General features: G+C 40.6%; 3 protein-coding genes across 3 annotated transcripts; 1 reads left to right on the top strand and 2 right to left on the bottom strand.

The window, feature by feature from the left end:
• Window positions 1–825: 825 nt before the first annotated feature.
• On the bottom strand, window positions 826–4,506 carry cmtm7 (CKLF-like MARVEL transmembrane domain containing 7). The gene is made up of 5 exons (XM_080857716.1): window positions 4,346–4,506; window positions 2,706–2,882; window positions 2,332–2,430; window positions 1,682–1,763; window positions 826–1,361 (listed from the first exon to the last, which is right to left on the bottom strand). Exons 1-5 carry the CDS (start codon window positions 4,454–4,456, stop codon window positions 1,348–1,350), a joined length of 483 nt encoding a protein of 160 aa, XP_080713842.1. The 5' UTR covers window positions 4,457–4,506; the 3' UTR covers window positions 826–1,347.
• Window positions 4,507–7,409: 2,903 nt separating this feature from the next.
• siglec15l (sialic acid binding Ig-like lectin 15, like) lies at window positions 7,410–11,058 on the bottom strand. The gene is made up of 8 exons (XM_080858457.1): window positions 10,975–11,058; window positions 9,072–9,473; window positions 8,453–8,803; window positions 8,315–8,354; window positions 8,097–8,128; window positions 7,849–7,899; window positions 7,596–7,631; window positions 7,410–7,501 (listed from the first exon to the last, which is right to left on the bottom strand). The coding sequence occupies exons 1-8, from the start codon at window positions 11,015–11,017 to the stop codon at window positions 7,476–7,478; spliced, it is 981 nt and encodes a 326-aa protein (XP_080714583.1). The 5' UTR covers window positions 11,018–11,058; the 3' UTR covers window positions 7,410–7,475.
• A 659-nt stretch (window positions 11,059–11,717) lies between these two features.
• Window positions 11,718–13,804, top strand: LOC308380084 (sialic acid-binding Ig-like lectin 15; the record flags this gene model as incomplete). The annotated part of the gene is made up of 4 exons (XM_080857363.1): window positions 11,718–11,754; window positions 11,845–11,967; window positions 12,820–13,209; window positions 13,377–13,804. The coding sequence occupies 4 exons, from the start codon at window positions 11,718–11,720 to the stop codon at window positions 13,802–13,804; spliced, it is 978 nt and encodes a 325-aa protein (XP_080713489.1).
• Between the last annotated feature and the right edge of the window lie 6,497 nt (window positions 13,805–20,301).

Genomic DNA, 20,301 nt, shown 5'->3' with positions numbered 1-20,301 from the left:
GTCTACTCTATGAATAGCATACAGCACTCCACCCTTTCAGCTGACTGACACAAAAGTACCCTACAGTATGGAAACACTGAGTGCTGCACAATAGCTCAGTGAGGACTGTCATCAGCAACACAGCTTTCTGCTTCCAGCTTCATATAAAGTCATGCGGGAGACGGTGTGCCATGGGCATCGTCGGGATCCAGCCATTTCTCTTCTCACAATATAGCTGAGCAGAGGGAGACTCCTGCTAGGACTGTGATGGCCTGATTGTTTTGTGACTTCTTGCCAAAGTCAAGGACCACGCAGTGTGAAGAAAAGGACCCACCATACCAGATTGCAGGGTTCAGCTTAAAGAGCCCTCCTTCCTGCCTAAGTATAGCAACACATTTTGAAGGGATGCAAAGCACATGATGTGATTGGGATTTCCTTCTTTCCCCAAAGCCATTAGTGAGGATCATTAAAGCAGCTGAATTCCCAGCTGTGCAGAGAATTTGAGCGTTTGGAGTGATGACTTGCTTTTAAGAGCACCAGACAACGTTCACAGACTTGTAAGTTGCTCCAAAAGACAGAATTTCTTCAGCTGTTCTCTCTCACATACAGACGGTAGACGGTTATATGAAATTGGTGACTTCATTTAAAAGGCAAATAGCTGCATGTCCAAGTCTGGACCAACACAAAGCATATATAACAATAACAACCAAAGCATATATAATCATAACAGTCAATTCAATCTGTATAAAAAAATATGGCTACAGTTGGCCCACTGCCAGGGCCAATGAACCACTGAGACTATTTCTAAAACAATCACTCTTATTAAGTCAAGAACCTGGTCTCACATTATGAATACTGTGCCTGTGCAACTAACACTTGTGTAGCTGTTCAACTTCTTCGTTCATTTAGTACATATGCAGTACATAGTACTTACCATATAAAAAACAAATTTACTTTACAGATCAATTCATATTATTTAGACGTAGAGATTCATTCATTTTTGTCTAGTATTCGTTTACCTATTATATAAACAGACACGTGGTAGGGCACATTACCATAACATGGGATCAGTAATTCTGTTGAAAGTCCATATACCAGCCAAGTCACTACAGTAGGAACTCTTCAAGAAAACAAAGGGCCAAATAAATACAGTCAACTGCTAATTGCGTATCTCTGGTACTTAATACTAATTAAAACATTTCCATGGCTTGAAACACTGATCAAAATAGCCATGATAAATGCTGATGAAAGTGGGTTTTTGGCAAAGCTTGGCATGCAAACACATTTTAGGCTCTTAAAACAGTAGAAGTGCTTTCTTGTCACAACCAAAAAATGGAGCCGTCTCATTTCTTGGAGGTACATCCTTTTTTACACTGCTGCACCTAAAGGAGGAGGATGAACAAAAAAGAGAGATGAGAAGAGAAGGCAAAAGGACTGATTAGTTATTTTTTCTGTTCAGTGTTTGTAATGTGTGTGTATGGGTTCAGTGTTAGTTAAGTGTGTGTGTATGGGCTCAGTATTAGTGCATGGGTTGTGCAGTTGATATACCAATATATTCTGAAACAGCTGAAAGACAGTATTGTACTTTGGTCCATTTTGGAAGAGAGTTTACACTGGCCAGATCCAGGTAAGTCTACCAATTGAAATACTGCTTGTCGGATCGAAGCATAATGGACGAGTGTGTTTCAAGTACGTAACTCACTGGTAGGTTGGGATCCACAAGTGACTTTGTAGGAGGTCCACATGCTAATGGCCAGCAGAACAGTAGCGAGGAAGCCAAACACCTGTGAGAAAATTATACTGTGAGAAAATTATACTTAACACCCCAGCCTTTTTATATCTGCTTCATCTACTAGATGGAACTGTGACAGGAAATGAGCAGAAATGACCTAAGTTACAACACTCTCCATGACACAGTATTGGTGCTTTCCTCATCCATTTGCAAAGTAATCAGACATAATCATTAAAAACTGCCATTCCATTAACCAGGAATTGATGACTGATCGTGAGTGAGCGAGATGAGTGTGGCATTGATCTGATAAAAACCTTCACCTCCCAATGACAGCTCATCTGTCAAACATTGTTGAAATGTGATGGTCATTCATTATTTACTGTTCTCTGGTACAGCCTTTACATAAACTTTCATTTTCAATCAACCACACCCACACAACTGATAACATTCCTTTTTGCTATGGCAATCATTCACATATATTTACATGATAACAAGCAGAGGGTGGTATTTGGATTCACTCTTGATTTAGGCTTTTGGAATGATAAACTGATGCCAACTGGACGCTATTTCAGGCATCCAGTGAAAGATATAAATACAAAAACCTCTCATAGGGAACTCACTGATCCAGCAATTAGGGCGGTGACCCCCCCGTTCTTCACGGCCACGACTATAGAGGCAATGAAGATAAGGATGGTGCCAATCACATAGTGCAGGAACTCCTGATACAGAACAAGACAAACAAACATCTCTAAAGATTAGACTTGTAAATACGCACAGGAGAAGATGCATGCATAACAGTGCAAATAGAGTGTGTTAAAGAAGTATGGCCATTTAGCAGAGGCAAATATAAGGGGGTTCTGTGTGTGTGTGTATGTGTGCACGCATGTGAATGAGTGCTTGTGTGTGTGTGCATGCATGTGAATGAGTGCTTGTGTGCGTGTGTGCGTTTGTATGTGTGTGTGTGTGTTAGTGTGTGTGAGAGAGGTTAAATCACCGTCAGAGTCCAATTAATGCAAGGGATTTTGCTTTGAAGCCTCAGCATGTGCATGATGAAGAAGATGAGGAAGGCTATGAGGAACCAGAGGGTTACCACCTCGAAGTAACGCAAGGCCGAGTAGTCAGTCCAGTACTTAGAGCAGTGTACACACAAGAAGGCGATTAGGAGTGTGACCTGCATAAACATAGACACAAAATACACACGAACCAGAATGAGATTTACATGCAATAAATGGAAAACTGTTTTCCAAGATTTAGTTTTAAAAAAGTATCATTCAATGTTAACCTCCCTAATTCAGGTCTGCCAGAATGTATCAGGCAATCCCCACTCGGCTGTGCATGTCAGTGGTATCAAAGCAGATCAGAGCAAGGCGCTAAATGACAAGAAATTAATTCTCCCATGTAAATGGGTCAAATAGTATGGAGGATTTTCTGTATATGTTTAATTATATTTTTCAACATATCTTTCAATTGTTTATTCTAAAATGTATCTCACTTTATATTTCATAATAACACATTTAATGACAGCTATATTGAAGGATAGATTGAAGAATACATTGAAGAAGGCTGTTTTGATGCATCAAAAGCAAAGACTAAACTTCTGAGACTCAAGAAACATTGGAAATGGTTAGTCTAATAAGGGTTTTTTTTCCTCCGTGAAGGGTTCAGTTAAGCTCACCAAGGGTCACCAGAATTTGTGGGGAATCTTCCAGTAGTGTAAATGAATCATTTTAGATTCATGACATTTAAGATTGTCAGTTTGATTAAAATATGTGATCTAAACATAATGGGTGTAATCTTTGATATTTGTCATAGCCCAAGGCTGTCTCTGGCATTTCTGCAGGACTTTCAAGTAACTCCTTGTAACCTAGTTAGAGTAGATTGTCAAGAGACAAAAAGAGGTAGGCCTAAATGACTGGTGTCTAGCAATGATTTAAGGGCTTTATTGATATAAAATAGGTGACATAAAAACAAATTTAAATGAGGTAAAATAAATGGTCACATGGTCAGATAAAAACAGGTGCCCATTATTATTTAACACAAATCAAAATCACCCTCAAAGTTCTGAAAAGTTCAAGTGACATGTGGCATAACTTTCTCGAAGATTTTCTTGCATTTTTAGACGAGCGAACATCCTTTACGCAAATCCTGATTGGGGTTGGTGGAGGTGGATAGCCAACACCTTCTGCACGACTTCCTCTGCTTCAACAGCAACACTTTATTTGCTAGGCAACAGTCAAAACAGCTCTGCGTCATACTAGCATGATAATTACAAATGAGTGGCAGGATATGAAACAAGGGCATCTAGCCGTCCTTTTCCTGTTGTTCTTATCAGTTGCAGATCCCCAGGATGTTATTTTTAAATACATTTGCATTATATACGGTAGGTATATCGAACTTGGAACTGGCGAAGAAATGTATCCTCACAAGGGGGCGGCGTTTTCCCTTCCCATGGTTTTCACTTCAGCGTAGCACTCGGAAACGCATCGTGCGGGGGGAAGGCCGCTTAGAACTCAGTGTTAAATGTATCTTTGTGCTCATAAGAACATATAGGCTTTAACGAAGCAGCGGAATACATTTGAACGAGAAGCAAGATTTTAACCGACAAAAAAAACTGTTGATGGGAATATTCCTTACCACTTGTGCGATTTTCAGTAGCCCTGGTACAGAACGCGTGTAACCCATATTTGCGAAACCTCCACCAGACGACGATGTTGTGGTGGTAGTTGTTGTAACTACGTGAGACATCTTGGATTTCTAAACTGACCGATTAAATGAGAGTAGTAAGTAATTAACGTTCGCGTTGCAATCCGGTGCTGAATGCGCTCCTTTTCAGTAACGGTGCGCTCTCGAACTTCCCATAGGGTGTGACCACATCGTGGGGAGGAGGGGCACACATAGTTTCTTTTAACAGTTAAATGTTGACTTTTGCAAATGGCCTGGACCAACGCGGGGGGATGGGAGAGAATGGGCCTGAACAACACTGGACAATCCTCGAATTCATTCATGTGGGCTGAAATGTCTATGATGTAACGAACCTATAATCAGAACACATGCGTTTTACTGTCTCATTGACTGGAGGCAGTTTAGGCCCTAAGAGTGTTGAGATGTTTGCTGTTGTGAATAGCCTACCTATCCTACAACACTATGCAATGTAATGTCTTTTCAACTCGTTCTCAAACCAGATATGTGGAATACATCATTGTATTGTCAAAAGGCTAAAGGCTGTTTTGTCAAAGTTCATTTGAAGGGCTTGTGAACTCAAAACAGCTGTGATTCTGTCATTGCATTTGCAACAAGTGTCTGGCCACCCAGGCAGCCCAAATAGTTTAATAAGCTGTAACCTGCTTGATGCACAGTCTGATTGTTTACCACACCCTGTTGAGAGTGTTCACCTAAAATTAGTACTTAGTATTAGCACATCGTAATAATGTATGTAAATTGTGCATTGTATCTAGATTAGCCTACTAATGAGGACTTTTGTGTGTGTGTTTGTTTGTCTGTATGCAGAATCGAGGGTGTATGTTTTATTAACTAACACACGTAGTAATGAGAAAAGCAGAAGTTAGTTCTGTAGGCCTAGATTGGTGACAAGATCTACCGCATTTTATCTAAAATAGTATTTTCTGTTGAAATGAGAACAGGATGCTGAATTATAAATAAAGAGGTAACGTAAAAGTGGTAAGGTGGCATTGAAGTCGCAATTCGGAATTCTTTAACCTAGGCTATACTTTCCTTGCCTGACGATGTCATACTCATAATTCTTGTCATGAGTCTCAATCTGCTCCATTGAGCTGTGAATATGGGGCGTGTTTCAACGAACCAGGAAAGAAAATGCCTCTTCGCTCAATTGGATACCTAGAACCAATCAGAGCAACGTAGTATGACCATCTGATACATTCAACTTTTACCGGATCCCGTAGGAACTAGGAAGGACGGCAAAAACATCTTTTAGATCGACAAATGCCTTAATCGCGTTTCTCTGTAGCTCTTTCAAAATGAATGCGCTGTCAATATCTGTGAGATATGCATAGCCTACTCATGTAATACTTATTAGCAGCGAGGCTAGCTAGCTACTATGTGTTTCAATGGATTTTTGGTTTAAGCGTTAGCAATAACCTAACAATAAATGTCTAGAGCGTTTCAGTTAGGTTCTACAATACTCTACAACATTCGTGTTGCACATACACAACTAACCGAGTCAATGTAGACATAAAAAAAATCGTGTAGATAGCTTAATTCACATAAAATATTTCCCACTAACAGGCTCCCGAGACGCCGCCATCTTGGTACGATTTCAAATCTACCGCTAATTCAACTCAAGCCATCTGTTCATCATCGATTAAAGCTCTCCCTGACAATTTGATTGGCTGTCATGTTTTCGACCGGGGAAAAAATTCTCCCCAACTGAGCATCGCCAGACCGAACTTCCAGACCAAAATATTTTGTGGGCGAGGTTCAGTCTGGTATCCAGGCTAATACCTTCCCATCTGTTTGGGTCCAAATGATTACTAGGTTAAAAAAAAAACGATAAAAATTGGTCCAGTATTGAGAACGCCATAACCGGCTGGCTGCCACAAAACAGTTATAAAAAGACATGGGGCACGCATTCGTGGTAAACTGCTTTTCTAAACTGCTCTAAACTGGAACATTGGAACATCCTGTAGTTTCCCTTTAAGCAACCACTTTAAGGGTGGCAAGGAGTTAAACCTTGATGGAAAGCCATTTTCAGAGGTCTTCAGAGACTGGAAATGTTCAGTGAAGAAGTGTATAATCTATCTCAATTCTGTCTTTATCTTTCTCTACCGGTTTATTTCTTATGAAGAACGTGTGATGTGTGAACCCACAGGCAGATTCCTGATGTCTGATCTCTTGGCTAGAGTTTCCCCCGGTGCCACTAGCTCAAGAGGTGTGTCTGTTTTGGATGTTGATGGAGCCATCCACATAATTTCCCCGCCTAGCAATATCCTGAAGCTTCACCCAAGCTTTTGGGGCTTTTAGACCTGTTCCCAGGTGTGGCTATGGGCCAACCTTTTATTATACATATTAACATTGTGTATGTTCTCACAAATCACATAACTGATCTGCCTAAATGGTATTTATTCCCTTAAATGGCCAGGTTAGCTGAGCAAGAAATGCATTTGGGTCTTTTAAAAGTAGTTTCATGGTAATCCTTGGGGGGATCACTTTAATTGACCTTCTGTGGATGCCACATAAATAGAACATGAATATAGTGTGCATAGCATGAGATTCCTTTGTCATAAACATACAATATGTTGTTAAGTATATGATCAAGCTAGGGCACTGGCCACTGAGGACACAAATATAGCATTTTTATCTAGTCCAATATCATAAAGACATCTGTACAGGCGCTATAACCCTAGGGTTAAAAGTCAAATGAGCTGAAATATGTTCTAGTTTATCATGAAGGAAATTGTCTCTTCACAGTGATCTTACACAAAACACGTACTTCCTTAAGTGACATTCTCAAGGCCCTGAGAGAAATACATTCGACATAGTTTTTAGCTAAGATTACAAAAAGATAAACATTAGAGTTCACATTATTTGGGGTTGTCCATTAGAACTCAAAAACACATTTTCATACAGCACACATGTACCACTAAGCAGTGTTAATAGTAAATGTTTCATGAGGTATCACAGAGAAAACCTATTCAGTTATTTTTGATTGGAGTCTAGGAGATGGTGGTATTGTGGCAGTATTCAGCACCATAGCCTTCAGTCACTCTCTGGGGCCGCAGGTGTTCACTCAGTTCACATCAGAATAAATGATCTCTGGAAAGTGAGTAGCGTCATGAAATCATTATGAGGAACATTATCTACTTTATTATCATTAGTCATAGCAATAACATGGATTGAACATACTTACCATTTTGTATTCCATGTGATGGTACTGCGTATGCATCTTTGAAATAGATTTAAAAAAAAAAACAATACATATGTTTATAGTAATCTATTGTGGAACGTTTGTATACAATGTATTAAAAAAAATATCCAAAAATATGTATTTGTTTCTGTTTTATTAATGAAAAATATTTACAAAAGTACATAGAGCACTCTACCTCTCTTTTAAAACATAACTATGCGAAACATGAAAGCAGATATGTTCACACATCACTTACTTGGGTTTGGTGAATGATCAATTTCAGCATAAACTAGCTCCTGGTCGCCATCTAATGGATGAAGAAAGTATTTTTTTTTTATTATAGTTCTCACAGATTCCTACAAAAGGTTTGGTCGTTGAAAATAAATGTTAGTTGATATAGATGTGAATCTTTGAGTCAGGATCTGTTTGAACATAAAAAGAGATGTGAAATATACTAGTTATAAAAATGAATGCAAGTGATGATTTGCTTCAAATTAAACGTACTTGTGCCAGACGCACCTGTTTTCTGTCCTCCTCTGAATTTAAAAGGAAATGCATAATTAAACACACCTAACAATATGTATTATGTTGTAATTAAATTAGCTAACGTATCAGAGAAATTAGATAATTATTTGTATTATTTTACATTATAAACATCTATAACATTTTCTTCACTTCCTCTAGTATTGCTAAGTATTTCATGAACAAATACAGGCACCTACCGATATTTAAATCTCTGGATATCCACTTTCAGGGAAGCTCCTTGATAAAAAAAAAAAGCAGAAGATAAGCAGCTAAAGAGTTGACCAAATGTACAAACCTGAATGCATTCATACATTCCTAAATCTCCCCCCTCATACCTCTCCTCTTCATCCACAGCAGGGCAGCAACCACACCAGCCAGCAGCACCAGGCCAACCAACACACTCAGCCACACTGTCAGTGGCTTGGGCCCTTTGCGTGGGGGAAACACCCTCACTTGGGAGCCCAGTGTGTTCTCTACCTGGCAGGTGTAAACCTCCTGGCTGGAGATGTGAATGGAGCTTCTGATGGTGTATGGATTCTGTGGGTCTTTTTTGTCCTCAGCCTCTACCTGCCCCTTGGATGAGGAGAACCAAGTCACCTTTGGTGGCGGACTACCGACAGCCACGCATTCCAGAGTGCTGTTGTCAGGGAAAGGCATCTGGGAGAGGCTAACGATGTGGGCTGGGGCTGTAGAAAGGCAAGGACATATCAGACATCGCACAACAGACTGCCAGGCTATTTCACTAAAACTGATCTTTTTTACTGTGAAGTTCGCCCATGATATTCTCCACCTAAAGCAATTTTAAACTAGGAGACAGATGGTATGCAAATGGATTTCACACATTTCAAACAGTCATGTGAAGAGATGGATCTACAGCGTTATGTCAATCAATTGTTTTATTAATCTGTATTATAAATAAAACAATATTACATTTTCATCAAGCATGAGACTCACCTGTGATGCTGAGTTTGGTTCCAGCCTTACTCTGATATCTCTCAAGTACTGGGTCTAGTTCCACACGGCAGAAGTACTCTCCACTGTCATTCAGCCTCAGGTCCTTGACAAGCAGGGAGAGGTCCCTGCGACGGGGGTCGCCCCTGAGAAAAAAACGGCCTGCAGCCACACACCTGGAGCATTCGTCTCCAGCTGCCCCTGTGCTGTTCGTCAAGCTGCATTGAAAGAAGGGCTTGGTGGTCCAAGGGTGGTCTTTTATCCACAGTACGCGTATCTGCCCCGTGTAGGTGTCCTGGGTGGGGTGAGAGAAGCTGCAGGGCAGGATCACTGTGCTCCTCTCTGTGCCGTTCACCTGAAGAGGGGCCCACATCTCCCACCCCACCGTGGGAGACCCTGAGGAGGCTCCAGAACAAAGGGTTTTCAATACTTAAAATCTTCACTGATTAACATATTTCAATGGTCTATCAACGCATTTAAGTAAAATGCTTAAAGCCCTTTCGTCTGTCATGCTCAACTGCAATTCAATGTGCTATGAAAAGTGAATCTTAGAATAGCTTTAAATGCCTCTCAGTCTGATATGAAAAGGGAAACTTAGAATAGCTTTAGATGCCTCTCAGTGTGATATGAAAAGTGAAACTTAGAATAGCTTTAGATGCCTCTCAGTGTGATATGAAAAGTGAAACTTAGAATAGCTTTAGATGCCTCTCAGTGTGATAGTTATGTAAATCACCTTCATGATAATCCCCACAGTAAACTTAATTCTTTACAATTCTAACTTCTTAAGAATTCTAGCTAATTCTTACAGTAATATACGGAGCCCCTTAGGTGACATCGGATAAAAAATATATAATGCGTGGCCACACAATACAAACTCGTGGCCACGAGAAAATAATGCGTGGCCACAAGATAGTTAATGCGTGGCCTCGACATAGTTAATGCGTGGCCTTGAGATCATAACAAGTAGCCACAAGATAATTCAGTTTCAGTAGCGGGATGGTTATCGAGCTGTCAGTGATGTACAGTGATGCTATAATGAATAAAGGAAATTATAGTCTGCTTTTTTAGCCAAGAATAGTTGTCATATTGTCATGCCAAGTGTAATGTTGTGGAGATTGCAATAAACGAAGTAGAGAGAGTTTCACGTTGACTACGCAACAGCGTGTCGTTTATTTAATCATACTCCAACAACCTGATACTAATGCCATGTAACGCTGCACATGATAACAACAAACCAGCAGCGCGTTCTTAAAGAGACATCGTCCCTAAAACACTCCTTTGATGGAAGTTCTCTCCTTTGAAAAGCGTCTGGTAATTGACTGAATTGGATGTAAATGACTGCAATAATTATCTCGTGGCCACGCATTATTATTTCGTGGCCACGCATGATTATTTTGTGGCCACGCATTAACTATCTTGTGGCCACGCATTATTATCTTGTGGCCACGCATAATTATCTCGTGGCCACACATTATTGTTTTTTTATCCAATGTCACCTAAGGGGCTCCGTAGAATTGGATGTAAATGACTGCAATGATTATCTCGTGGCCACGCATTATTATTTCGTGGCCACGCATTAACTTACTTGTGGCCACGCATTAACTATCTTGTGGCCACGCATTATTATCTCGTGGCCACGCATTATTATTTCGTGGCCACGCATTAACTTACTTGTGGCCACGCATTAACTATCTTGTGGCCACGCATTAACTATCTTGTGGCCACGCATTATTATCTCGTGGCCACGCATTATTATCTCGTGGCCACGCATTATTATCTCGTGGCCACGCATTATTATCTTGTGGCCACGCATTATTCTTTTTTTATCCAATGGCCCCTAAGGGGCTCCGTAGAAATATAAATATTCACAAAATAAATGATTTGTGGAGTGAGTAGATAGACTTACCTGTCACAGTGAAGAGGACTAGGAGAAATAGATACCATATCATCTTTCAAAAGGCAATCCAGACTTGACAAGTCGGGAGGCAAAAAGTGGCCGTGAATTTCAAACAAAAGTGTGAAGAGAGAGTTTTGTAACAGTCTGTTTAAAAACTCCTCTTACTTCCGGTTTTGTCCACAGTCAGCACAATTTGAAATATTTTGAAAGACTTTCGATCTTATAGAGAACTTGGGCTCTAGTTGGCATGCTATCTATAAGTAGTCAAAGTTTTTTTTTGTCAGTTTCTGCTTCCCATTTTTCACTGTCTGAAGAAAGGGTTCTTAAAAAAATCGGAATGTCAGAAATTGACCTTTCTATGTCTCTCCTTATATACTCCTTAAGTATTTTGCTCACAATCAGACTATCTGGAGTTCCAACATTGTTGCATTTCCTGTTCAGTTGCAAATGCTCACAATCCCAAAGTAAATGAAGAAAAATGTGTTTTACAGTTTCAACTGCCTTTGATTAACACATATCAGATGTGGATGTACCACATCAAAACACCTTACAGTGAAAATAATGTCTAGAAATATAATGACAGCTCAAAGAACATTTCAATGCGCAAAACATTGTGTAATTTCCTTCCTCAAGTGATTTAATGAGACAGTGTGTCGCCTTCTACATCAAAACTACTTGTTGTCGTTGTTCTTTTTAACAGTCTCTTTCAGACACGTAGGCAAAAAAAACATATGATTGATACCAAAAACATGATGGCTCACTCCACCTCTAAAAGGGATTGCTTTATGTGTAAAATGGGGGAGAGAGAGATGACGGGATAAATGACTGTCACTATGACAGTCTGAAAGTCTGAGTGCTGTTGAGTCATGTAGGGTGAAGGGCACAGAGCTCACAGACCACAGGATCCTCACACCCAGCTCAGGCTAGAGCAGCGTAGCACCAGCGTAATGGACACACTACTTCTCTGCACCATCCTAAGCCTTCTGCTGACACACACTGCAGGTAAGGCATCAGACCCTTCTAATGGCCAAACAGCCACATTGGTACTGTTGGGTTTTTTGTGTACATGTAATACTTTGCAAAGAGTAATTTCATGGAATCTGAATGCATACACATACGTGACCTATTTGACCTATAGACTCACATGAAGAGAACAATCATGGGTTCAAAAGGGTTCAAGATATTTTGAGACCTATGACTGTTTCACTAGGTAACACATTTTAAAGCTATTTTATGCCTGCACTGTGGGTCATATTTCCATGTTGTCCTTTTCAAATTCTATCTGTCAATAATTTTGAATTTACATTTACATTTAATCATTTAGCAGACACTTTTATCCAAAGTGACGTACAAGGGAGAGAACAATCAAGCTATGAGCAATAGAGACCTAGTGTAACAATAAATACGCGAGGAATAGAAAAAAGTGCAGGAATGTAACTGCTATAAGTTAAGTACTAGAAGAAGTGCAAATTTGGAAGGGGGGTGCTCATGAATTGTCATCCAAATCCTCCTTTAGTTTATTCTCACCTACTTTTGGAGAGACAGACAGAGAGAGAGGGGGAGAGATTTATTGTGATATACGTTGCGGTGTCATTTGTAGTATTTGGTAGAACGCAGATACCCTCTGCAAACAATTTGTGTGTCTTTGTAGTGTAGTACTTGGAACACATTTTTATGTGTGTTTTGTGGCTATTATTATTTGCTTCCCTCCCTTTTGGTTGTAAGGCACTTTGGTTGTAAGGCACTTTGGTCATCCACTTGTTGTTTTTAATGTGCTATATAAATACATTTGACTTGACTAGGTAGAATGCATAGCATGTCCAGTAATCTTGGATATCTTTCGATCTGCTGCAGCTTCCACTGCTCTTGATGACGGCTGGTCCATGATCATGCCCACAGAGATGAGGGCCATCGAGGGCTACCCCGTGGTGCTGCCCTGCTCCTTCACCCACCCGCATCACTCGCACCACTCATCCATCCAGGTGGTGTGGCGGCTGGGTCACGGGACCGGCTCCACCGTCCTCTTCCTGTGTACCAGCCTGAATGACAGCCACCGTTGCCAGGCCAGGGCCAGCCAGGACCAGCGCTACCGCCTGGAGGGGAACCCGCGGGAGCACGACCTCTCGCTGCGCATCAGCAGCGTCGCTCTGCAGGACGGCGGGCGCTACTACTGCCGCCTGGAGGTGCCGGGGCACCCGCCTGCCATCTTTGAGAATAAAATGGGCACGCGACTTCGAGTTGAAGGTTTGTGAGTGAGCAAACATGTAAGATTTGGCCTGTGGCAGCAAAACGTCCTAATACTTTATATTTTAAGTAAGAATCAAAGACAAAATAATAAACATTTCATCTTGAAGCTTGTTGTGAAATAAACATTTATCTTTGTCTCCCCATCCTGCTTTGTCTCTGAGCAGCTGCGCCTCGCATCCTAGGTTTGTCAGTGGTGCCCAGTGAGGTGTCTGGGTACAAAGCTCTGTGCCGTGTTCAAGGATCCCCCTTACCTGACGTCCAGTGGGTGGGACCAGAGGATGTTCTAGAGGGAGCACCAGCGTACCCCCTCCAGCATGAAGCCCCAAACCAACACCTGACCTTCAGCCAGCTCCAGGACGTCCAGGCTGGGGGACAGTACACATGTGCAGCCTCTAACCCACTGGGAAAGGACCAGGCCACCCTCTTCATACTGCCCTCTGCCTATGTGGAGTCCAGCCTGGAGACGAGCCCCTCTCCCCTGCTGCTGTTCTTCTCGGTCTCCCTGGGCGCCAAGGTGGCTCTACTCCTGGGAGTGGCTGTGTGGGTGGCTAAGGGACACCTCAGATCATGGCTCTGCTGCATGACCAAGTGAGACAGATGTATATTTAAAGACACATGTGAATGCATGCTCACCATTCCTCCCCTAATCACAATCTCAACCTCCCTCTCTCTCTCTCTCATGCACACAGACACATCTACTGCATGGTACTGGTGATGATTTCCAATTATTTGTTTTCATTTTTTCCCCAAGATGCTATATATTCAATTTTCCACTTACATGTAACAATACATCTATATTCCAACATTATAACACAGTTTTTTTTTGTGTGAGTTAAATTACCCCATGTGCTAATATTGTACTTCCTCTTTGTCGTATAAACAAACAATCCAAATAAACCTAAACACATGACATCCTTTCCACTTCCTGTTCCTCTTCTATAAACTGCCATGGTGCATAATAGACTAGTGATTCACTTTTCCGTTGCATTTATCTTCATGATACAGCATGGAGTCAAACTAATCTACCAAAATCTACTTTTTATTTTCTTGTGAAAAGCCATTGTTAAGCTATGACTTCAGTAAACTCTGAGAGCATTGTTTTCTGTGTGTGAATTCCAAGACCGTCCACACATGTACAGTGGGGAAAATAAGTATTTGAACCCCTACCGATTTCACAAGTTTGGCCACAGTTTGATCTAGAATTGTATTGGTAGGTGTATTTTAACAGTGAGAAACAGAATATCAACAAAAAAATTCAGAAAACTGCATTTTATAACATTTATGACTTTATTTGCATTTGATGCAAAAAATAAGTATTTGAACCCCCAAGCAAACAGCAAGAATGCTGGCTCACAATGACCAGTTATGTGCCCAAGAAGCACACAGATTAGTCCTCATTAGGTCTAACAAGGTACACCTGATCTCAACTTGTGACGTTTATAAAAAAAAAACTGTCCAAAGAATCATACTTCACACCTTCAACCTCACCACCATGGGCAAGACCAAAGAGTTGTCCAAGGACGTCAGAGATAAGATTGTAGACCTGCACAAGGCTGGAATGGGCTACAAAACCATTGGCAAGCAGCTTGGTGAGAAGCAGACAACTATTGGTGTGATTATTCGTAAATGGAAGCAACACCAAACAAATGTTAATCGCTCTAGGTCTGGGGCTCCATGCAAGATATCCCCTCGTCCGGTATCAGTGATCATTCAAAAGGTGCAGAATAACCCCAGAACTACACAGGGGGAGCTTGTGAATGATCTCAAGGCAGCTGGGACCACAGTCACCAAGAAAAGCATTAGCAACACACCACGCCGTAATTTTTTAAAGTACTGCAGCACTCACAAGGTCCCCCTGCTCAAGGAAGCGCATGTACAGGGCCATCTGAAGTTTGCCATTGCACATTTGAATGATTCTAAGGAGGATTGGGAGACAGAATGTGGTCAGATGATACCAAAATCAAGCTCTTTGGCATCAACTCGATTGCCGTGTTTGACAGGGGGGGGAATGCTGAATATGACCCCAAGAGTACATCATACCCACCATCAAGCATGGAGGTGGAAACATTATGCTTTGGTGCTGTTTCTCTGCCAAGGGTACAGGACGACTCCACCGGATCAAGGGGACTATGGATGGGGCCATGTAACATGGAATATTGGGCTTGAACCTCATTCCCTCATTACCTCCCATTGAAAACGCAACCTTAAAGATTTGGAGAGGATCTGCAAAGAGGAGTGGTCCAAAATCCCTCCTGAGATGTGTATAAACCTGGTGACCAGCTACAAGAAACGTCTGACGTCTGTGCTTGCCAACAATGGTTATTCCACCAAGTACTAAGTCATTTTTGTCAGTCAGTTTTGCTATTGTTGTTATTCTGTTTCTCACTGTCAATATACACCTACCATTACAATTATAGATCACACATCTCTTTGCAAGTGGCCAAACTTGTGAAATCGCCAGAGGTTCAAATACTTATTTTCCCCACTGTACATTTGATCCATTCAATCAATTTGTATGATAATAAATGATAATAAAAAATGTATAATAATACAATAATTCTTCATTATTTGAAATGGCGTTATTCATGGTGGATTATATAGGATCTTTAGAAAACACTACCAACTACAGAAAGGATCTCTTAATGGACTTAGTATACCGGTATATGTCTTTAGTAAAGGATAATATAAAATCAAGCAGGTGTAAGGAAAAAAGATTATGCCTGAAGTTTACCTGTCTATAACTGAAAACCTTTAAATAAATCATCATTCTTTTTTCAGTAGAGTCAAGGTCTACTTCTATTATAATCTGTGTAAAACCTTTAAACAACACTACAATTATTCTACAATGGCAAATAAATATAAGAGTTCAACAATACACATCACTGACAACAAAGCAATATCCATCAGTATAAATGAGAACACATTTAATAAATGGTTGAAATCAAACACAATGGGCATAAAGCCTAAGATTCAGGTGTGATTTTACCATCCTACTTTCATGTATTTCTATTTACCACCATATTTACTTCTTATCAAGATGTTTCAGTTGATTGCGATAATAACTATACTATATAACAACTCTGAGTATAAAGTTTTCAGGCTGATGTGTATGCCAACAGTCAACTCCTTAACTTCATCAATATGACTAGTGTCCCCTCAGCTAAGGCAATTCCACAGGGAAGTAGCTCGCTTTTTTGTAACAGACAGGCTTCATGGTGTGACAGCATCCCTGGCTCTTCCAGCCAAAGGTATTGTAAGAGCTCAGGGACATTGAGGCACAGAAGTTCTCTTGGAAGCCCCCTGGCTGCCCTTCCACCCACTTGGTGATGTTCATGGGCTGTTTATTCAACCAGTACCACTCTCCGTTGACAAGACGACGGCGAAGACCGACCCAAACCTCCTTCTCGTTGTTTGGGTTGCTCAGATGTTGAGACAGCTCTTGCAGGATGCCTTCAGAGTTGATGCTCACCAGCTCACTATTCTGACTCTTGCAATGGCTGATTGTCTCAGCCCAGGTCCCTGACTGATCATCCACAAAGTAGCCTGGCAGATCCACCAAGCAACCCTGAGGAGCTGTGCACGCACACGCACACGCACACGCACACACACACACACGGACGGACACAAACGCACACACACACACACACACAAAAACATTAATGTGAAACAGTAGGGGAAATCATTTTGTATCTAAATGAAACAAGTCCACATGAGTTACCTGGTATCTTGCTTAGGCTGGTTGCTTCTCCCCAGTTTCCTCTATTTTTGACATATACTGCAATCTTGGTAGATGGATGCCAGATGACCTGTGACTTACTTCTGGGTAATTCAATGATTGTCCATAAGTAGCGCTGGGAATCCATGGGCTGCCATTGGACATTACTAATCCGGTCTTTCCCCAGATGCACTTGGCTCTCGTTTGAGCGTGGGACTATGACTAACGCCTCATACTGGTACTGTGGGGGTATAAAGTAGCAAGCTGAAAAGCTTGATTCTGGTATAAGCTCTGTGATGGTTCCTGGTTGGATGAGCATAACAGAGGAACTTCCAGAAGAACTAAGGTATTGGGTTTTCAAATCATGAACAGAATGGGTGTAATCACTCATAGACTGAAAGCTACCTGATAAAGTGACTTTCTGATCCGATGTCACAATCACATTTGTTTTGTTGTCAGCTGCATTAGCAAAGGCACTGGGGACAAGAAAGGTTGTACCCCAGGTTTTAGCAGGTCTCAACTGGATCACGGCTATTTGGCAATTGCAGGGGGTTATATTTGCGCAGGGATGTGTTAGCAGCACCGCCACATTGTGCTCTGCAGTGATCTTGACAGGCTGAGAGTCAGACATGTTCAGCTGGAGAACCTGAAACGGTACAAGCTCTTGTTGTTCCAAATCATGCCCAATGACATTCACTTTGACTGTGTTTTTCCCCTCCGAGTTGATTATGACTATTTTCCCTCTTACACCACGGAAATCTCCAAATCCCAGCAGGCTGTCTTGTTGGGTTAAAATGGGAATGTAGTACAAAGACCCAAGACTTCCTACTGGTTGAAGCACCACAAACTGCCTAGTGTTGTTCCGTTTAATTCTAGACTGAACAGTTATGTCTTTGGTGCTTCTAATGACCACTGCCTTATTGGAGAACTTGGATCTCTGCAGTTCTACGGAGGCATCCAGGTGTACACGCTCTATGGTCGCAGCATCCATAACCTTTTCCCATTTTACCGACGACTGAACCGTGATGGTCACCAGAGTGTTATTCCTGAGAGCTGTCACAAACAGCGTGCTAATGTGAGGCACTGGGTCGTAGAAGGCGACATTTTCAGGGAAGGCTGTGATGAACAGCTTGCCTGTGTTTTCCGTGGATAGGATTCCTGTGGATATAATTAAAAACGTTTGATACTTGTGTCAAACCTTTAGTCACTGCTTCCAATCATGTCCAGTTTTACACTTGTAACAATGCACAATAATAATAATATGCATAATAATTTCTCATAGCAAGATGCTATACCCATATGGTAAAAGTAGGGTATTTTTCAAGCATTAAACTATTTAATAGCCATTCTGAAGATGGGTCTTACCAGGAACACATGTTGTCACACAGATTAGAATAACAGGTAGCACCCACATACTTTCACCTATGAGGGAAAACGTGTCATTTTTTAATATGCAATTTTGTATGGCTCTCAGAGTTTACTTCTACACTGAGTTTAATGTTTTGCCTATACAAAACCTCACCTTTGCAACCGTATAGCAGTTTTATTCACTAAACAAAACATTACTGCTTTAAAATAGGAAAACTATTAACTTGTATTGTCCCTTTTCACAAATGCCATTCTTGGCAGCAATATGTCATTATACATCATTCTTTTGTGCCAAAAAAAAAATGATTCTATTCATGAATAATATTGCCTTAAACATTCATAAATGAGAAACCTCTATTGAACCATATAAAGTGTACACTCAAGATTGTTTTTCATTTTCATCAGCATTTTAATTTCCACCATGAGCATTTGCTTTCTCCACTGTAAGTATGTCCATATGTAAATATCCCTTAGTAAACTCTGTCAGTACACTAAATGTAAGCAGTTGGCCATAATTCATATTAATGTGGTACAATGTGTTCAAATGTGCTATTAGCTATTTACCTAAGTCAACTCTGTCAGTACACTAGCGGTAAGCAGTCAGCCATCATTCATATTCATTTGCCAATATGCTGTAGCTGATTCATTCTTAAAATTCATTTTGTTAAATTCCACCCGCTTCAATGGTATAAGGCAACACTATCGGTCATGTTAATTGCTACCAGAACAATTAGAAATTAATGTATCACGTTTCCTCTATACCAATAGAATACAATAAGAAAAACAATACAAAAATAGCATTTGTAGAAAATGGCAATATTGGTTCACTGATTTAACCTGTAGGCAAAAATTTGTGAAGATTATGTTGAAATTGTGTGTGTATAGTACTTTCATCACCTATATAAGTGTCTGAAAACACCTACTGATTTATTGTTACACCAGGTTTTTTATTGCTCTTAGCTTGACTGTTCTATCCCTTGTACGTCGCTTTGGACAAAAGCATTTGCTAAATGACTAAATGTAAATGTAAATGCACTGAGGCATAAGGACAATGAACAAAGTAGAAAATGTGGCCTTTGATTCGTGCACACACTTTTAACATCTCCATGGTGAAAAGAAAATGTCCATTTTACTAGTACACATCTTGTGTAAGTCTAGTGCAAATTCAAGGTGTTTTTCAAATTTACATTTCAGAATATACATTTCTTAGGGACACACTATGCTGTGGCACTTGTTTCTAACATGCGGTTTGTGTGGAACCCAAATTAGCAAAGAGCCATCTGCAAATGATCTGGTTTGCATGTGTCTCATACATGAAGCTTTCTTAATGATCTGGTTTGCATGCGTCACATGCATCAAGTATTCTTTGGAAATGTCTTCAGGACTCCTTTCCTTTCATGGAAATCAAGTCTGACTGATTCCATGAAACAAATCTCTTAAAAGCTTAATCATATTTAATTTCTTTCCTTTACACTCAATAACTTAGGGTTGAAAAAGTATCAAGCCTTAAATGTTCTTGCTGTCCAATTGACAAACACAAAGAAGTGCTTTTTGAATACACAAGACCTTTAAATGAACTGCTTTGCATTCGTGCCATTCGAGATGAACTCCGTCATGAATGCTCCTTTAGGCACCCATCAAACTGATGAGGTAGAGTGGGGTGTGTACGGAGTGACACGGAGGTGTACTAAATACATCTCTAAATTAATCTTTATGTACCTTGTCTTGCATTGTTTGCGCTTGTCTGACCTTCTTGGAAACATTACTTCAAAACAGTATATACTTATCTCCAGTTCATTCAGACATTTTTTTTTTTTTTTTTTTAATAATTCACAAATATGAATAATGCGGCCAGATGATTGCTACACAGAGACACCAATGCTGTTAGGATAGCATTGCGTTGAATTATTTAACGATTCCCGGAAACGATAGAACCTCACCATATAACTGATCTCCAGACAAGCTTGGATAAAATCATTTTCAAAAGTATTAGTAACTAACTCCAC

The sequence above is a fragment of the Sprattus sprattus genome, assembly GCF_963457725.1.
Source record: "Sprattus sprattus genome assembly, chromosome: 19".
Lineage (NCBI taxonomy): Eukaryota > Metazoa > Chordata > Actinopteri > Clupeiformes > Clupeidae > Sprattus > Sprattus sprattus.
This window is presented reverse-complemented; position numbering and strand designations above follow the sequence as displayed.